Source organism: Lynx canadensis, chromosome A1 (genome assembly GCF_007474595.2).
Source record: "Lynx canadensis isolate LIC74 chromosome A1, mLynCan4.pri.v2, whole genome shotgun sequence".
In the NCBI taxonomy this organism is placed as follows: domain Eukaryota; kingdom Metazoa; phylum Chordata; class Mammalia; order Carnivora; family Felidae; genus Lynx; species Lynx canadensis.
This window is the reverse complement of record NC_044303.2, coordinates 104,505,083-104,522,134: the sequence shown is the minus strand read 5'-3', so window position 1 is coordinate 104,522,134 and position 17,052 is coordinate 104,505,083. Positions and strand designations below refer to the sequence as shown.

At 45.1% G+C, this 17,052-nt stretch overlaps 1 protein-coding gene across 2 annotated transcripts in view; it reads left to right on the top strand.

The window, feature by feature from the left end:
• Positions 1 to 17,052, top strand: part of MARCHF3 (membrane associated ring-CH-type finger 3) — a 151,605-nt gene that overhangs the window by 114,081 nt on the left and 20,472 nt on the right. For both annotated transcript variants that reach the window (XM_030317215.1, XM_030317222.1), the window contains one exon: positions 2,723 to 2,927. In XM_030317215.1, coding sequence (XP_030173075.1) covers positions 2,723 to 2,927 — 205 coding nt within the window. The remainder of the gene's footprint in view (positions 1 to 2,722; positions 2,928 to 17,052) is intronic.

Here is a 17,052-nt window from a genome sequence, read left to right as displayed (position 1 = left end):
GGCTGTCCGGCCAATACGTGCTCCTTGGCTTCTCCAGCTTTCTTGCAGAACAGTTACGTGCAACTTTGATCTAATAATGTAAAATGCCTGTCAACACTGGACCTGCCCTAAGATGCCGGCACCACCACTCCTGATTCTGGAAGGTTGGGCCAGTAACTCACATGTTGACTGCTTATCTTTGTCTGAGGAACGCAACCAAGCCCTACAGTAGAGATACAGGCCCACATGCAACTGCAGCAGGACTGTGGGTAGCACCACAGCGTTTTCCGTTACCCCAGCCTGGACACAGAAGCCACCAGACACAGACTTACACACTCATGCATCTTGTAAACATTCCCCACACACCGCCTTCTGCCAATCTGTGCAGCTAGCAAAGGGATAAAGTAGAAGAAAGTCAATATATATGTTCCCACCTCTTGGAAAGCTTCTAACAATTGGTTTAGGACTCAGAATATGATGAGGCAATGAGCACCATTGCTCACCTGCTAACTGAGACAGATGACCGGGTGTACCCTGAAGCCTTCAGACACCTTGTTTAATCAGAAGAACAGGCTTGACTTAGACCTATGAGCCGGTTGTGTGAGTGTGTGTGTGTGTGTGTGTGTGTGTGTGTGTGTGTCTGTCTGTGTCTGTCTGTCTGTGTGCGTGCGCGCAGGCGCACAGATCAGGCATTTTCACGTGTTCTACCAGGTGCTCAGGTAAACCAGACGATTTTCGATTTTCACGTGCATTTGGCTCAGTGGGAATGAAGGAGGCCAGGAATAGTCAGAGACAAAGTCAACTCTACTCCTTAAACTTCCTTCTCTCAGCCCTGAGCATGAGTGGATCCCACTTCTGGGCAAGTGGGAAGATTTTTTTCCTCTTTTAAGCCTTCACTGGTTCCCAGGATCATCCCAGAAAGGTCTTTGGGAAACAGCAGTTACTTCCATGGCCATTTCCATTTGGACCAAAGATGGTGTCAAAGAGAGGGATGGGTCTAGGTTGGGCGAGGACCGGTGCAGAGGCTGTTCTTCAGGTTGGCACATACAGTGATAACATAGTTTAAAACCTAATGCCCAGTAAAGAAAAATATGAGAAGCAACATAAGAATATGTCCATCAGAAAGGAATGGTCCTCTCACAAAGACACAGTGTGCACTGGGAGGTGAGGCCATGTCAGTTTGAGCCCTCCATTGGCTACTAACTTCCCTGATGAGGGCCGTGTCATTGGACTTTTCCTGACCTGAGTTTTTCTGCGAGCAGAAATAGTTACCACTAACTACGCATGTACTACAGGCTGGTCCCTATTCTAAGCTTCTGATTTGGACTGTCACTTCTCCTCACAGTCACACAAGAGGAAGACACCATTCGTGCAGCCGCTCTGGAAAACAGTGTGGAGGTTCCTCAAAAAATTAAAAATAGATCTACCCTATGACCCAGCAATAGCACTGCTAGGAATTTACCCAAGGGATACAGGAGTGCTGATGCATAGGGGCACTTGTAACCCAATGTTGATAGCAGCACTCTCAACAATAGCCAAATTATGGAAAGAGCCTAAATGTCCATCAACTGATGAATGGATAAAGAAATTATATTTTATATACACAATGGAATACTACTTGGCAATGAGAAAGAATGAACTATGGCGTTTTGTAGCAACGTGGATGGAACTGGAGAGTGTGATGCTAAGTGAAATAAGCCATACAGAGAAAGACAGATACCATATGTTTTCACTCTTATGTGGATCCCGAGAACCTTAACAGAACACCATGGGGGAGGGGAAGGAAAAAAAAGTAGTTAGAGAGGGAGGGAGCCAAACCATAAGAGACTCTTAAAAACTGAGAACAATCTGAAGGTTGATGGGGGGTGGGAGGGAAGGGAGGGTGGGTGATGGGTATTGAGGAGGGCACCTGTTGGGATGAGCACTGGGTATGGAAACCAACTTGACAATAAATTTCATATTAAAAAAAAAAAAAAAAGAGGAAGGCACCATTCTTTGTGCCTGTCTTAGAGATGAGGAAACTAACATACAGAGACATGACATTAATCGCACCCAATTAGCCAGTGTGGGTAGGCACCAGAGCTGGGGTTCAGGCCCAGGCACCACTCCAGAACCTGCCTCAGGAACCACCACACCGTGTGCCTTCAAGAAATGCGCAGGGCTGGTTTTTCTAAATTCATGGCAGAGCTCTAGACTCAGGCCACCTCTGTGAGACACACCCATTACTTGCGTTGAGCTTAGTATCCTTAGCCAGCTTGAGAGCTGGCTGCCGGTTAACTTCCCACCCCTCATTCTCCCACCCTTATGGAAGGAGAAAGGAAAAGAACCCGTGAGTTTTTCCAAGTGTCCTGGCTTGATTCAAAAGACGAAGTTTGCCTGGAAACTACAGTTGGTGTCTTTTCAAAACAATTTCTGTTTTTAAGGGTGAGGAGTAGTTTTTATTTTTCGATCGGGAGTCTGCCTGAACAACATCCACGTCCAAGACAAAAATAACACACTGCTCGCTTTCACCCACTTTTGGCCCCGGGCCATCCCCTGCTTCTTTATATTGGCGAAGGGAGATGCCCAAGGATCCCCACCAACCCCCCCGCTGTACACAGAGCGTACATCTAGGGTTTGAAAGCAAGTGTCTGTTGGAGCAGCTGCCACTGGGGAGGGTCTGAGGGACGCAGAGCCAGAGGACCATCCTCTTGGTGATGGTCTCCAGCCTGGTGACCAGCAGGCCCCCCTCCTTCTCTTGCAGCCCCTTCAATGACCGGCCGATGTGCAGAATCTGCCACGAGGGCAGCAGCCAAGAGGACTTGCTCTCTCCCTGCGAATGCACAGGGACCTTGGGGACAATTCATCGGAGCTGCCTGGAGCACTGGCTGTCATCCTCAAACACCAGCTACTGTGAACTCTGCCACTTCAAGTTTGCAGTCGAGCGCAAACCCAGGCCGTTAGTGGAGGTCAGTAATTGGGGCACGTCCTGAAAACTTAGCTCTAATGAGCAAATGATGTCTGCTTTGATGCCCAGATCACAAACCCCACGCAGCTCAATGAAGCACAGCGGGAGCAATGTGTAAGTGTGTGTGTGCGTGTGCATGTGTGTGCGTGACACAGACAGAAACGGCTCACGAGCTCACTCTGGAGCCGACAGTAGAAAAGTGATCTCCATGAAGTGGAGACAGGAGATGGGAAAGCAGTGTGAGGAGAAAGGGGAAGTTTATAAAGTTGCTGTCCATTTTCCCGTTCCTGAGAAGTGAGACAATACTTTCGCTTTGCATACCCTCTGCCCCAGTTGAAGCAACAGATACGTGGGCATTTGGCTTGCATACTCTGCGAGGTCTCTATGAAAAAATATAGCTGCATAGTATAATGGATACAGACCCAGACTTCCTAGATTTGAGTAGTGCCATGACCTTAGGTAAGTAACTTTACCTCTTGAAATTACTATGAGGATTACATGAATTAAGATTTCTAAAGCACTTAGAAGAATACCAAGTACATATCCAAGTGTTTGAATAAAAAAAAAAAAATCTCTCTTAGGAAATTATACACAAGCTTTTTTCAGTTAATAACCTAATATTGGAATCTCTTTTCTTAAAAGGAAGGCATTTCAACCCAGCTATTAAAATGGCAGGACACTCTTTCATATTTTAGGAGCCACACATTTCTACGTTAGACCAAGGGTCTGGTCTATGCATTAGCTAGGGGAAGTGGAAAATATCACTAGACTATTTTGCCCTCTCTCCTACCCTCAATGTCTATTAGACAGTTAAAAATTGGATGTTAGCAATAATAACTATTCTAATATATTATGAGCTGGAGCTAATTGAGAGAGACCAAGATCAAGATTATGTGCCTATAATCCAGACCCGCTGATAACCCACTATTTCAGCAGCTGACCCAGCGAAACTTGGGCATTAAGCTAGAGCTAGAAATCAAGACGCCCTTCTCAGAGACTATTTAAAACAGTATGTTAGCGCCTCAGCACTTAAGGCTCTGGAGAACTCTGTATGTACATGCTCTTGGGTTTGACCTTGAGAATTTAATCAGGACCTGTAACTGGGGCCTGTTTTAGCAATGACTTACTTGCCAAATGGCGTAAAATTTATTGGACTTGCCTCAGTTCACCCTATGCTTTAAGACTCTGGATCAAGTGACCTCTTAATTTAGCAGCCTTGCTGCTTGACATCCACTCTCAGAAATTCATATTTGTAGAGTGCCTGTCAGGGATTTGGCCCCATGCCACGTTCACTGGGATTTACATTCCAGAACTTCTCTGCAGAAGGTGCATGGGGAGGTACATAATTAAATAATAAACAAGGGAGGTGGAAGATTTCTCAAGCCCGAAGGCAAAAGTTAAAAAAGAAGCCTACTTGTCCTTTCCAGAAACTTTCTGGAACCTCCCCAAGTTGGTATTGCGGCTTCTCCAGGGAAGCTAACTTCCCAGAGTTAAAAACCAAAAACAAAAAAAACCCAAACAAACAAAAAAAACAACTCTGCTTTAAAAGGGCTGTGCATCCAGTGGTCTTGACTGGTCTCTCCCCGGTAAAGAAGACTCTTACTTTCCCTTGGTAAAAACCCCAGTGTGTGTATGTGTGTGTGTGTGTGTGTGTGTGTGTGCACACGTGTGCATTTCACATGCACACATCTTGGTTTTTCTCAGCTAAATTGCCTGCATCGAATCACCCAGTGAACCCCTTCCATCTCAGAGACAGAAACATGTACCTATACACAAAGGTTCTTCAAAGTGGCCTATGCTTGACCACAGACTCTGGGATCTTAGGCAACTGTCATTAAACAAGGAAACAGGGCAAATGACCTTGAGAATGTGTGAGGTGCTCTGTAAGATTTAGGGCCATGCCTACAAAAACTTCACCCAAACGGTCACCAGTGGTGAAATTTTCATTGCACAAATGGAATGTGACATTTTTCAGAGTTAATGATGATTGAACAAGTTGAAAGTGAAAGGCAAACCTTCTCAAGCCGGGGGAGGCTGGCCGTTTGATCATCCCATGGCGAAATGAACTTGCTGTTTGACCACAAGCAATAAAAAGAAGTTGTCTTTGGTTTCTCAGCTGGAGGACAAATGAGAACCAGGTGCAGGCATAGTTTTAAACAAATGACATTACTAATTGACTTTTCCTCTCTTACCAAAGGGCAGGCTTATCCACACTGAGCTTTGCTTAATATTTTTATCTCGAGATAGCCATGAATTTTTTTTCTGGAAAATCAGCAAAACCTGCCTATTGGGGTTAAGCATTCGGAGTAGCTTTACTTTATTTCTTGTTTGCACTCTTCCAATTGCGTTAATCATTACGTACCAGTTGGATCTGCCTTCTCATTAAGGCACGAAAATTCTATAACAGTGAATTTCAAAATCAACATAATAATAACAGCTTCTTGTTTGCTAGAGGAAGTGGTTGAAAAAGTCATTTATAAATGTTATTTGTCAGCACCCAGGGGTTAGCAGTGGTCAGAATCACTGTCACACCTCGGACTCTCACGCTCTTCCATAAACTCCCCCAGTCCTTCCTTCAAAGTAAACCTCATCCTCCATATCTCCACTGTTGAGAAGACACTGCCCCATCCGTTCCTTTCCTGCACTCTCCGCACCCAGCAGCTGGATGTTCATTTGTAACCGATCAGAAACCCAGGGTTTCTGTCTACGAGTTTCTACCCATCATGGCCAAAATCAATGGACTGGTTCTCATTAGCACCTCCAAAGTGGGTATCACCTCCCCATTTAGCCACTGTCCATCTGTGTGGCATGCCTCAGTTTCTCAGAGCTGCAGGACAATGAACTGGGGGCTCTCCATTATATCCTTGGTCTCTATGAATACATTCAAAAGCTATATCCCACACTTAAAAATGAGAGCATTTCATGGTACTTGAATTATAACTCAATAAGGTGACTCTGTGTGTGCCCATCTACTAACCTTCCTACCTCCACGGCCAGACCAAATCATTTAGTCTCCTCTGGTAAAATCACTGCCAATTTTATATCCTAATTTTTTTTTTTTTCCTGCTAAGTAAGCCAGTATAACAAGAGAACTACACTGTGATCATCTGGTTTATTTGGATATGGGTGAATTTCCTCCAGTCCAGCTTATGTAAATCTCTTCAGGTCTGTGTCAATCAGCCAAAGCTTGAAAGGGAAGCGTTCAAACTGCACGTAGCAAAAAGGAAGAGCAGATAAGACACATTTCACACCTCCACAGCTAGTACTTCTGTCTTATAAAGGCTACGTATTTTTCATTGATGATGGAAATTTTACCCAGTGGCAATTTGTCAGATAAAGTATCCCCAAGAATAATGACCTGGTAGAACGCAGTAAATAGACATCCACTAACCATAAAAGGATTCACTGAATGACCAGCCTGGGTGGTTTTATGGGCTCCTTCCTGCTCATTTTTAGTTTTCCTCATTTCTCTCTGTAAATTGAACTCTGATGCCATTCTTTTATAACAAAGGGAAGAATACAGAAACCCAATAAAAGTACCATGATGCTTTCCCAAAAACGTGTGCCTTGACTCCCGACTACCACTGTGATTGTGTATGTGATTGAGCAGTTTGCCAAGGAAACCCATCTGATTACATGCAAACAGCATGCTTGCAACATGAGTTTCCACTGATGGGAGTATCTGGCACTGGGCTTTCCTGAGACATGTATCCGTAACACCCACGCTTTCCCAGGGGACTTATGAAGTAATAGATCAGCTCAGCAACGTCCTGATTAAAATGAAATAGCCAGGAAATGGTGCAAATCTGGGGGGTGCGGCGGGGGGGGGGGGGGGAGGCTTTCTGCGCTCTGATCTTCCTCTGATCAAGGAGACACGGTGATTTTTCACAGAGGGAGTGATTAGGTTTCCATACTTCTAGTTCCTTTACACAGACCCAGCTGATTGATAAGAACTGTATGAACAATTTAAAAGCTGTTCCCTGTGACTCAGAGGGTTAGCTACAATGAGACCGATAATGTTTTCACACAGATCAGTTACTCAGAACAGTGGGATGTAAAGCTAGGGAGAGGAGGATTAAGGGTTTTTTTTTTCTCCCAAACTTTTTATTTACCATATATATATATATATATATATATATATATATATACATACACACACACACATATATTTAAGTCATTCGAGGAAAATGCTTCTAAAGAGTGCCCTGGATTCAGTATAATCTCCAGCTACACAGCAGGAAGCAGAGTTGGACTGCTGGGGAGAAACCACTTTGTACCTTGGCATTTGCTATTTACTAGATTTAAGACTTCCCTCAAACCCTCTGAATATGTATGTATCAGACTTAGGCAGTGACATTGCTTGGCGATTTTCGATACATCTATGTATTGAATGGATGAGCTTTTGGTTTCTGAGTGTTCATATTCATTAGCAAACGTTTTTAGCATCGGGGTAATTAGGGAATGACACCATAGGAGATATAAAGGGATTAAAGGCGCTTCCCAGGCACGCGTACGACCTAATCCATCCCTTGAAGACAGGCAAGCATGCTCCCCTCTTCATGCCAATTGGTGAGCGCAGCCTGGTAAGGGAGGTGGCTGGACCATGATCGCTATACGTGATAGGCAGTCAGGAGGTGTCTGCTCATTAAATAAATGCAAGAACGGAGAACCTCCCCTCCCCCCACTTACAAATTTTTTCATACTTTCGGCCTATGGTTGTAAATCAAAGAAAGTGACACCACGTCTTTACGGCTCAAGTTGGACACAGCAGGACAAGATCTTACACAAGACACACTAGTGACACAGCTTTGAGCTACAGGGCACGTGAGAAGATTCTGACCAATCCTGGCTCCCGCTCAGTCGTTGGTCCTAAATCGGGTTTTGAGGAAGGACAGGCAATTGCAGCCCTGTGTGCATGGTGACCAGGTGGCCAGCGAGGGGAGAACATGCACTCCAGGACTCAGCAGGAGAGTGCTGGCCCAAGTTAGAAAGGGTCAGGAGTAGGGTGGATCAGGCCGAATGGGAAAAATTCAGGCCCGGTGAGCCTCTGCCAAGCTTTTAGGAATCCAACCACTGTACAAACACTGCACCATAGTCTTGGGGAGAAAAGCCCATGTTGACCCTTGGATAGAGGAAGACATAGATTTACCATGGTTGCATTAGGTCACAATCCCTCGGCGAGGAAGAAGTGAGCTGTCTCATGCACTGCCCTCAGACTTCTCTCTCCTACTCTGTGTCCTGTTCTGGAGGGACAAAATGGATGACAAGGTCATATGCTGGCATCTGTAAAGTGGGAGGGAAGGACTTCGGTTGAAACCACAGAAGTTCCCACTTCTTTTTTTGTTTTTTTAAGTGTATTCATTTTGAGGGGCGCCTGGGTGGCTCAGTTGGTTAAGTGTCTGACTTCAGCTCAGGTCATGATCTCACGGTTCGTGAGTTCGAGCCCCATCTCAGGCTTTGTGCTGACAGCTCAGAGCCTAGAGCCTGCTTCAGATTCTGTGTCTCCCTCTGTCTCTGCCCCTCCCTGGCTCACACCCTGCTCTGTCTTCCAAAAATAAATAAATGTTAAAAAAAAAAATTAGAATGGAGACTGCTTTAAAAAAAAAAAAAGTTTATTCATTTTGAGAGAGACAGCAAGAACGAGTAGGGGAGGGGCAGAAAGAGAGGGAGAGAGAGAACCGCAAGCAGGCTCCACACTGTCAGGTGCCTGGAGCTTGAACTCACCGACTGTGAGATCATGACCTGAGCCGAAACCGAGAGTCAGATGCTTAACTGACTGAGCCACCCAGGTGCCCCAAGATGTTCCCACTTCTCACACTCACTCCCAGGCTGATGCCACCACCTGAGCTCAGGACAGGTGAGCGTGGGTTCCCCCTGCTCTGGCCCCCAGCTTACTGGGCCCCTCCTAATGTGCGGCAACTCTCTCAACCGCTCCAGATGAGGCTAAGGCCTCACAAAGCAGAGGAAGGACCCATAGCGTGAAAGACAAGGAAGTATCCGTTACCAGAAAGGGGACTGTGTTGAGGAACCTGTGTATATGTTGTGGACAACAGAGCGGAGGCCCTCCCACTGAGAAATCCATGCCAGTGACCTTGCCAAGCGGGGCTTAATGTCCCGTCTCTGTAACCCATGTTGGGCTGGCCACTCACGATGTGCAGGGAGACCTTGGACAAGTCATGGCTCATCTTTATGCCTTAGCTTCCACCCCAGTCAAGAAAAGCAGAGCTCACACACTGGCTTGCTCAGGTGTGCTGTCAATCAACACTTTTTTTTTTTTTAAAGAATCTTTTTGGGGTTTCTTTATTTATATAAAGAGAGACAGAAACAGCATGATCGGGGGAGGGGCAGAGAGGGAGAAGAGAGAGAATCCCAAGTAGGCTCTACGCCAGGAGCACAGAGCCCAATGTGGGGACTGAACCCACAAAACCGCGAGACCATGACCCGAGCCAAAACCGAGTCTTGCTTAACCGCCTGAGCCACCCAGGCGCTCCTACACCTTTTTTATAAAGGAATTTGAATATCCCTAGATCTGATGAGTCATTGCAGTTCACCCGGGCCTTACCTCTTGCTCGTACCCACCCGGCCCTCTTCACCCCCTTGCATTATCTGCCTGCCATTTACCTTTGATTGCGAAACTGGGTGATTTCTCCCACCTTTAAGAGTTTCCTGTGTGCATTTTTTTCTACCAGCATCTTTCTTTCTGGGTAGTAGAGACCGACCCCAAGGATATCCCTTCTATTGTGCCCACATTATAAGTGAGCTGAAGTGGCTGGTTCAGAATCACACGGCAAATGAACCACGGAGAGACGGTGTACCAGCCTGGGAGGGGGGAGGGGTCAGGATAACAACAGTTCAGATACCTTACCCCTGCAGCCACCGTTAGCATTGGCCAGGCGCTTCCTTAACCAGTCTCTGGATGGGCTGCCAGCCTGCACACAGGCTTGGGACACCATCTCTGGTGCCAGCAGTTGAGATGACATCCCAGATGACCTCAGCCTGAAATCCCCCACCTTGTGGCTGTTCTGTCTTGAACTTTCCTCTTGGTGTCGGTGGCTAATTTGGCAGTTGCTTCTTTACTTAAAGCTTAGTTACAAAGAAGCTGTTTTAAGGTAGCTATTAAATTCACAGCTTGCTTCATTAGAAATCACTTCATTAAAAAAGCAAGCCAACCGAAGTGTTCACATGGCCGTGCCAGATGGAAGTGAGCTAAGTGCTTGGTGCCTGTGTTTTCAGCCCATCCACTGCTGGTACAGGATTAATTTGGAGGGAAAATCCAGCGCCATGCATAAAAAGAATTACATGACCAGATTCTATTATTTTAAATTGTACTGATCCTCGCAGTGAACTCGGTTTGAAATACAAATTAGCATCCATGTTCGCAAGAGGACCTCTGTCGGTCCAGCCCTGCTCCCTTGCACTGGCTCACTGAGGACCTCGAGAAGCCGAGACAGAAAGAGGCAAAACACCAAGAGTTGCTTCGCCCAACTTTTTAGTTTTAATTCTGTGTTTTTAAAAAAAAAATCCAAAGGAGGACAAAGAATAACGTGTCAAACAGGAGTGTCTCCACCACCTAGAATTAACAAACCTTAGCGTTTTGAGAGCAACACACCTTTCGAAGGAACAGCTTCTTTGCGGGGGGAGGGGGGGGGTGCAGAGAGAAAATGTCTTCACCAATTCCCCCTTAGGTGTTCTCAAACACAGGAGAAAAGGGAGCCAGGTTTTCCTTAAACACATCTGGGCCAAGAATAAGAGGAAGTAAACAAAAGGAGACTGATAAGCCCGTGAGATTCTGGACCCTTTTAGCTAACTCCAAACGTGAGAACAACTAGCCCAGCCAGCGTTGGCCACTGAGAGGTCCGCTTCTTTCAAAGGCACACGATTAGAAGTTATTCCGTGGGAGTTCAGAGTGGTGGTGGGTGGAGGTGAAAATGTCCCGGGGCAGCCGGCAGGAGAGCTGTGTAAAGGGGAGTCTGAGAGAGGAGCAACGCGATGTCACTGAATGACTAAAGCTGGTGGTAATCATCTCTCCCTAAGGTCTGCCAAAATAACAAGGCGCATTTAGCTCCCGGGCGGGAGTAAGAGGCACCAGCCTGAACGGAAAGGAGACATTGATTGCGTACCCCCTGGCCCAGGTTTCAGATGCAGAGTTAGACTATATGCACACAGCCCCCCTGCCGAGGGCTCCTGCCAGCCCCTGCTCTGGTCTCTTCAGTTTTAAGTGTCAATAACTCCAAAGAAAGAATACGCATTATTAAACAAATAATGGTGTGAAATATCGCAGGCGGTACATGATTATAGTTAAATGCTGCCTGATGGACAATTGTACTCGAATGAGCAAAGTGGAGAAGGGTCTTCTGTTAGGAAGTGGGAGATCACTGGCTGTTCATTCAGAGTGATAGCCTGCTCTCTGCCTGTTGTCACCAAAAATTTGTTTTTTTCAGAATAGGCACAGATCTTGACGTGACACCCAAATACAGGGGCATTAATTGATTTCACTTTGAGTCCACCTGTTTCTGTCCCGACGGTGTTCACCTCCCAGAGTTTTCTTCTTATTAAATTATTTCCCCTTTTTTAAGGGAAAGGGAACTATGCTATGCCATACCGTTTCTATACCCTTCTTATTTCAAAGTCCGCATCCGTATAAAGATACGATCCCTGTAACAGATAGTAACCCATTTTGTAGGTAAAGAAACTGAGACTCTGAGATGTTAGGTCCCTCTTAGGAGATCTTTTTTTTTTCCTTAATGTTTATTTATTTTTGAGAAAGAGAGACAGAGTGCAAGCAGGCAAGGGGCAGAGACAGAGGGAGACACAGCATCCGAAGCAGGCTCCAGGCTCTGAGCTGTCAGAACAGAGCCCGACGCAGGGCTCGAATGCACAAACCAGGAGATCATGACCTGAGCCAAAGTCAGACACTTAACCAACTGAGCCACCCAGGTACCCCTCCCTCTTCAGAGATCTTAAACACTCTCAGCCACAGGGCCAGTAAGTGGAGAAGGCAGAAGAATCTAGATCTCCACAGCCCCTCATCTGTGCTGTCCCCACCATGCCTGGATTCTTCTGTCTCAGCTGGAAAAGTACTCCCTCTCACTTGTTCGTTGACATGCATATGCACAAGCACACACAGAGCCAAGGGCTTCTTCCCAATTGCCAGCCTTTCTAAGAGACTAACTGTATGGATGATTAAAGCTGTGATCTCCTCTTGACACTGAATTTGTCTATTAAACCTAAAGCGGTTACAGGGTGGGAAGGATGAACACAGGATTTTTAAGGCAGTCAACCTTCCCTGAACAATGGTGGGTGCACGTCATTTTGCATTTGTGCAGACCCATAAAATGAACAATACTAAGAATAAACCCTAATGTAAAGGACGACTCTGGGCCATAACAGTGTGTCCATGTAGGTTACTGACTGTAACAAATGCACCACTCAGGTGGGGATGTTGATAATGGGGGAGGCTGTGTATGTTGGGAGGGCAGGAGGCATACGGGAACTCAATTTTGCTATGAACCTAAAATTGCCCTAAAAAATAAAGTCTATTAAAAACACACACACAGGGGTGCCTGGGTGGCTCGGTCAGTTAAGCCTCCGACTTTGGCTCAGGTCATGATCTAACAGTTCATGGGTTCAAGCGCTACGTTGGGCTCTGTGCTGTCAGCTCAGAGCCTGGAGCCTGCTTCAGATTCTGTGTCTCCCTCTCTCTCTGTACCCTTCCCCCACTTGCGCTCTATCTCTCTCAAAAATAAATAAATATTTTTTAAAATATTTTAAAGCAAAACCAAGCAGAAGAACAGACTTGGGCTGGTTCTGAATGAGAGCCGGGATTGTGGAATAGCATTCCTTCTTTGTGCCTCTTTCTGCCCTAGTCTGATGTAGTCTAAGCTCTTAGGTACAGCAACCCATTAGGAGCTAGAAAAGTTTCTTCCTTTCCAAGGACTTCACATCCCTTCTTTGTTTCTTCTCATCTGGTTACTCCTTTTCAACATTTGAGTCTTCGTTTTACTGAGTTATTATGTCACCAATTTCTTCTGAGATTTCTCCTAAGAGAGATGTCATTAGAAAGCCTGGTGAACACACTATTGTTCACCTTTTCCCTCCTTTTATGAACAGTTGTGAAGGTTAATCACTCCTAATGTGGTCGCCCACATTTGTGAGATAAATGTCTTTAAAGACTGTCATCTAGATCTTTCGGGTTGGCAAAACTGGTTTTGCAACTCATGAAGGAAAACACCGGCTTTTCTCTTGAATTATTTGTATAATTGCCTCAATTCTTTGCTTCCCTTCCCTGACAGGTGCTGCAGATTTGGGGAAAGATAAGAAAGACCCTGTCAGGTCCTGTAGCTTGGCTTCCCTCCTTTATTTTTCACTGTGTATTTCTCTGCCTCATCAACAGCCTGCCTGTATGCTTCAGATAGGACCCTGTGATATTGTCTGATAAAACTTTTCTTTGCAATCCATTATTACAGAGTTGGATAGATTTACACTGCGACGGATATGTGAGAGGAAAGTTAGGACTGTATATGCATAATGTGAGGGAGAGAGAAAACTCTACTGAAGCTTTTAGTTTACTGAAAAATGGGTTTAATTCTTAGATGTGCCATTTATGAAAATGTGTAAGATGTGTTTGTGAAGAGTGAGCTCAGATTAAAAGAAGGAAAGGAGGTGTGCCTGAGTGGCTCAGTTGGTTAAGAGTCCGACTCTTGGTTTCAGCTCAGGTTATGATGTCACAGTTGGTGCGTTCGAGCCCAGCATCGGGTTCTGTGCTGACAGCGTGGAGCCTGCTTGGGATTCTCTCTCTCTCTCTCTCTCTCTCTCTCTCTCTCTCTCTCCCTCTCTCTCTCTCTCTCTGCCCCTCCCCTGCTTGCTCTGTATCTCTCTCTCAAAGAAATAAAATTTAAAAAGAAGAAAAGGAAATATTTTCTACTCATCACTTGATCATTACTTCACTTCCAGCAACACTATTAGAAACGGGAAGCTGAGGGGCGCCTGGGTGGCGCAGTCAGTTAGGCGTCCGACTTCAGCCAGGTCATGATCTCGCGGTCTGTGAGTTCGAGCCCCGCGTCAGGCTCTGGGCTGATGGCTCAGAGCCCGGAGCCTGTTTCCGATTCTGTGTCTCCCTCTCTCTCTGCCCCTCCCCCGTTCATGCTCTGTCTCTCTCTGTCCCAAAAATGAATAAACGTTTAAAAAAAAAAAAAAAAGAAACAGGAAGCTGGAATAAATGGCAAGGTTCAAAATCTTTTGGGGCTTGGAGGAAAATATAGGGTAATATAGTATATATAATATGCTGGCAGGTGGTTGCAGCAGGAATGTTATAAAAGAGAATTTATAGGCATTTAAGAACTTCTATCTGGGAAGAATCAGTAAAAGCAGAAATTGCGAGACGAAGAGGAAATAACCACCATCCTAGAAAATCATGCCACCCTTCCTATTTTCCTACTTGCAAAGACTTCATCTTTGCATGAAAAGTAGGAGATACCAGGAGGAAAGGCATGAGAGATGGGAGAATAAAAGCATTCTAATGTCCTTCTAAACACTGACGTATCTGCTTTAAAATCTATGACTCTCATGTTGAAACCCAGAAGTCGTGCATTCACCAAAATAAACACATTTTCAGCTGTTGGGAAAACATACCTGACAGATACCTATCTGAAAAATAACCCAATTAGATGAAGATGTGGCATGGCGAAAGGAAATGCCTAGAAACGAAAATCTGCACGGGATGGTAAGATTCTTTAGGGGAATCTACAAGACACTTCAAATTATTTTTTACCCAGGGAATTTTCCAGGTCTCAGACTTTTTAAGCAGCTTTAATGAGATGTAATTCATATACCGTACAGTTCACCCATTTAAAGTGTACCATTTGGTGACAGGGTATTCTACTAAACTATTTTATGTCTCTATGGATTTGCCTATTCTGGGAATTTCCTAGAAATGGAACCCTACAGTATGTGGTCCTCTGTGATTGGCTTCCTTCACTTAGCATAACATTTGCAAGGTCTAGTCTCAGACTTTATAGAAAATGTATCTTAACCGTCCTTGCTATTATTTTATGTATTTTTGATTCTCTCCTGATATCCTCCTTAATATACGATTCCTACTCATTATCATTGACTAGTGCTTACCCTGCACCCCGTTCTAGGAGCCTAGTGCTCTATTTGCGGGGGGCCCTAGGTGGCTCAGTCAGTTCAGCATCTGACTCTTGATTTTGGCTCAGGTCACGATCCCAGGGTTGGGGGACAGAACCTCGCATTGGGTTCCATGCTGAGCATGGAGACCGCTTAAGGTTCTCTCTCTCTCTCTCTCTCTCTCTCTCTCTCTCTCTCCACTGCCCCTTTCTCCCACTCACTCTCTAAAATAAAGTAAAATAAAATAAAATAAAATATTTATGTTCTATTTGTGTATACAGCCATTTTAGGAAGGAGGAAAAGGGCAGATGACAGGAAAAGGGCAGATTGACACAGATGTCAATAGTCCTTTTTCCTCTTGAAGTTTTGCCTTTTCCCCATAACAGTCTATGAGCTGAAACCCTATTCGTTTTTTAATCTTTTATTGTATGGAAATCATATGGCACATTGATTTTTTTACATTGTCTGAATTTTTTCCATCTTTGCTCAATATAAATCCTTTTCTTCCTTTAAGCCCATTAATTTAATTTGGTCGCTTTCATGATTCTGCTGCCCTGCAACTATACAATTAATTTTTTAAATATCACATTTTGTGCCCTAGGGCAATTTTTTTAAACCAGTGTCTAAGGAAAAATTACGGCTTCTCAGAAGCCAGTCAAATCCTACTGCCCACATTCTTAAATTTTTCAAAGCTCAGAAAGTTGAACTGGACCCAAGCAGTGTCTCAAGACAATTTAAGGAAATGCTCTGCAATAGCATTTCTTACCCTCAGATATGTTTGAGAATTTGATAAAAGCTTGAACTGTTTCCTCTGAAATGCACAGATGTCTAGTGCTCAAATACAGTCTCAAAGCGGGGGTCACAGGTTTTCCAAAGCCCTGCGCCCTGGTCAAAGACCCCTGATCTGAAAAGACAGTTACATAAACTGCAAAGGAACATGTAGGGTTTCCCAAAGTGTCTCCCACACCCTTAAAATGTTGTGTGTGTTTTATTTATTTCTTTTAATGTTTATTTATTTTTGAGAGAGAGACAGAGCACAAATGGGGGAAGGGCAGAGACAGGGAGACACAGAATCCAAAACAGGCTCCAGGCTCCGAGGTGTCAGCACAGAGACCGACATGGGGCTCGAACTCAGGAACGGTGAGATCATGACCTGCACCAAGGTCAGACGCCCAACCAACTGAGCCACCCAGGCACCCCACCCGTAAAATGTTTTAAGCAAGAAAAGTAAGTGAAATTTCTCAACACTTGGCTGCAAACTCCCTCTTCCATGAGGAGGCTGCTTTATAATTCTGTGGGTGCCCCAAGAGTGGATATGATTTGCTGGTCTGGAGGGGGAGAGCCAGTGATTCAGTTATGCATATATACAGGACTGAGCTAGTTATTAACTCAGGCTCTTCCATGGTTGGCTTGGTTCCGCATAGGGACATACTGGGGGCACATGTCTCAGGATCACTCAAGCTAAAAATGTATGTCTCCCAGCTGTACAAGCGTTTTCCCCCAAGACAACAACTTGGTGCATCCAGCCGGACTCCTGCCTGCCCTTCCATAAATGCTAGTCCTTGATGTCACGACCTTTGTCAGTTGAACTGTTGCCCCTACCCCTTTAAGAATGTCTTCCCTGAAGACAGCTCTGTGAGTATTTGTAGCAAAACGGTCTATAAACATTGAACATAATCAAGAGAAGCGACGCCAGCGAGTGGAAAACAGGGCCCTCCCCTCATACCCCACCAAGGCATATTTTTGCCTCATTATATTCAGAGCTCTGTAACCAATGAAGGAGATCCAACCAGTCCAGAGGAGTGACAAAAACAGGTGGCTGGGTTGGCCTGGACAGCCAGAGGGAGACTCTCTAATCTAGATGTGAAGAGGCTCAGGAAGGACATATCTGAAATCTTGAAAATCATGAAGAGCTTAGACAATGTGCACAGGGAGTGGGCAGCACTATCTAAATTGCTTGCATGCTACGGGGATACCTTTGAAATTTGAGGACAGGACAT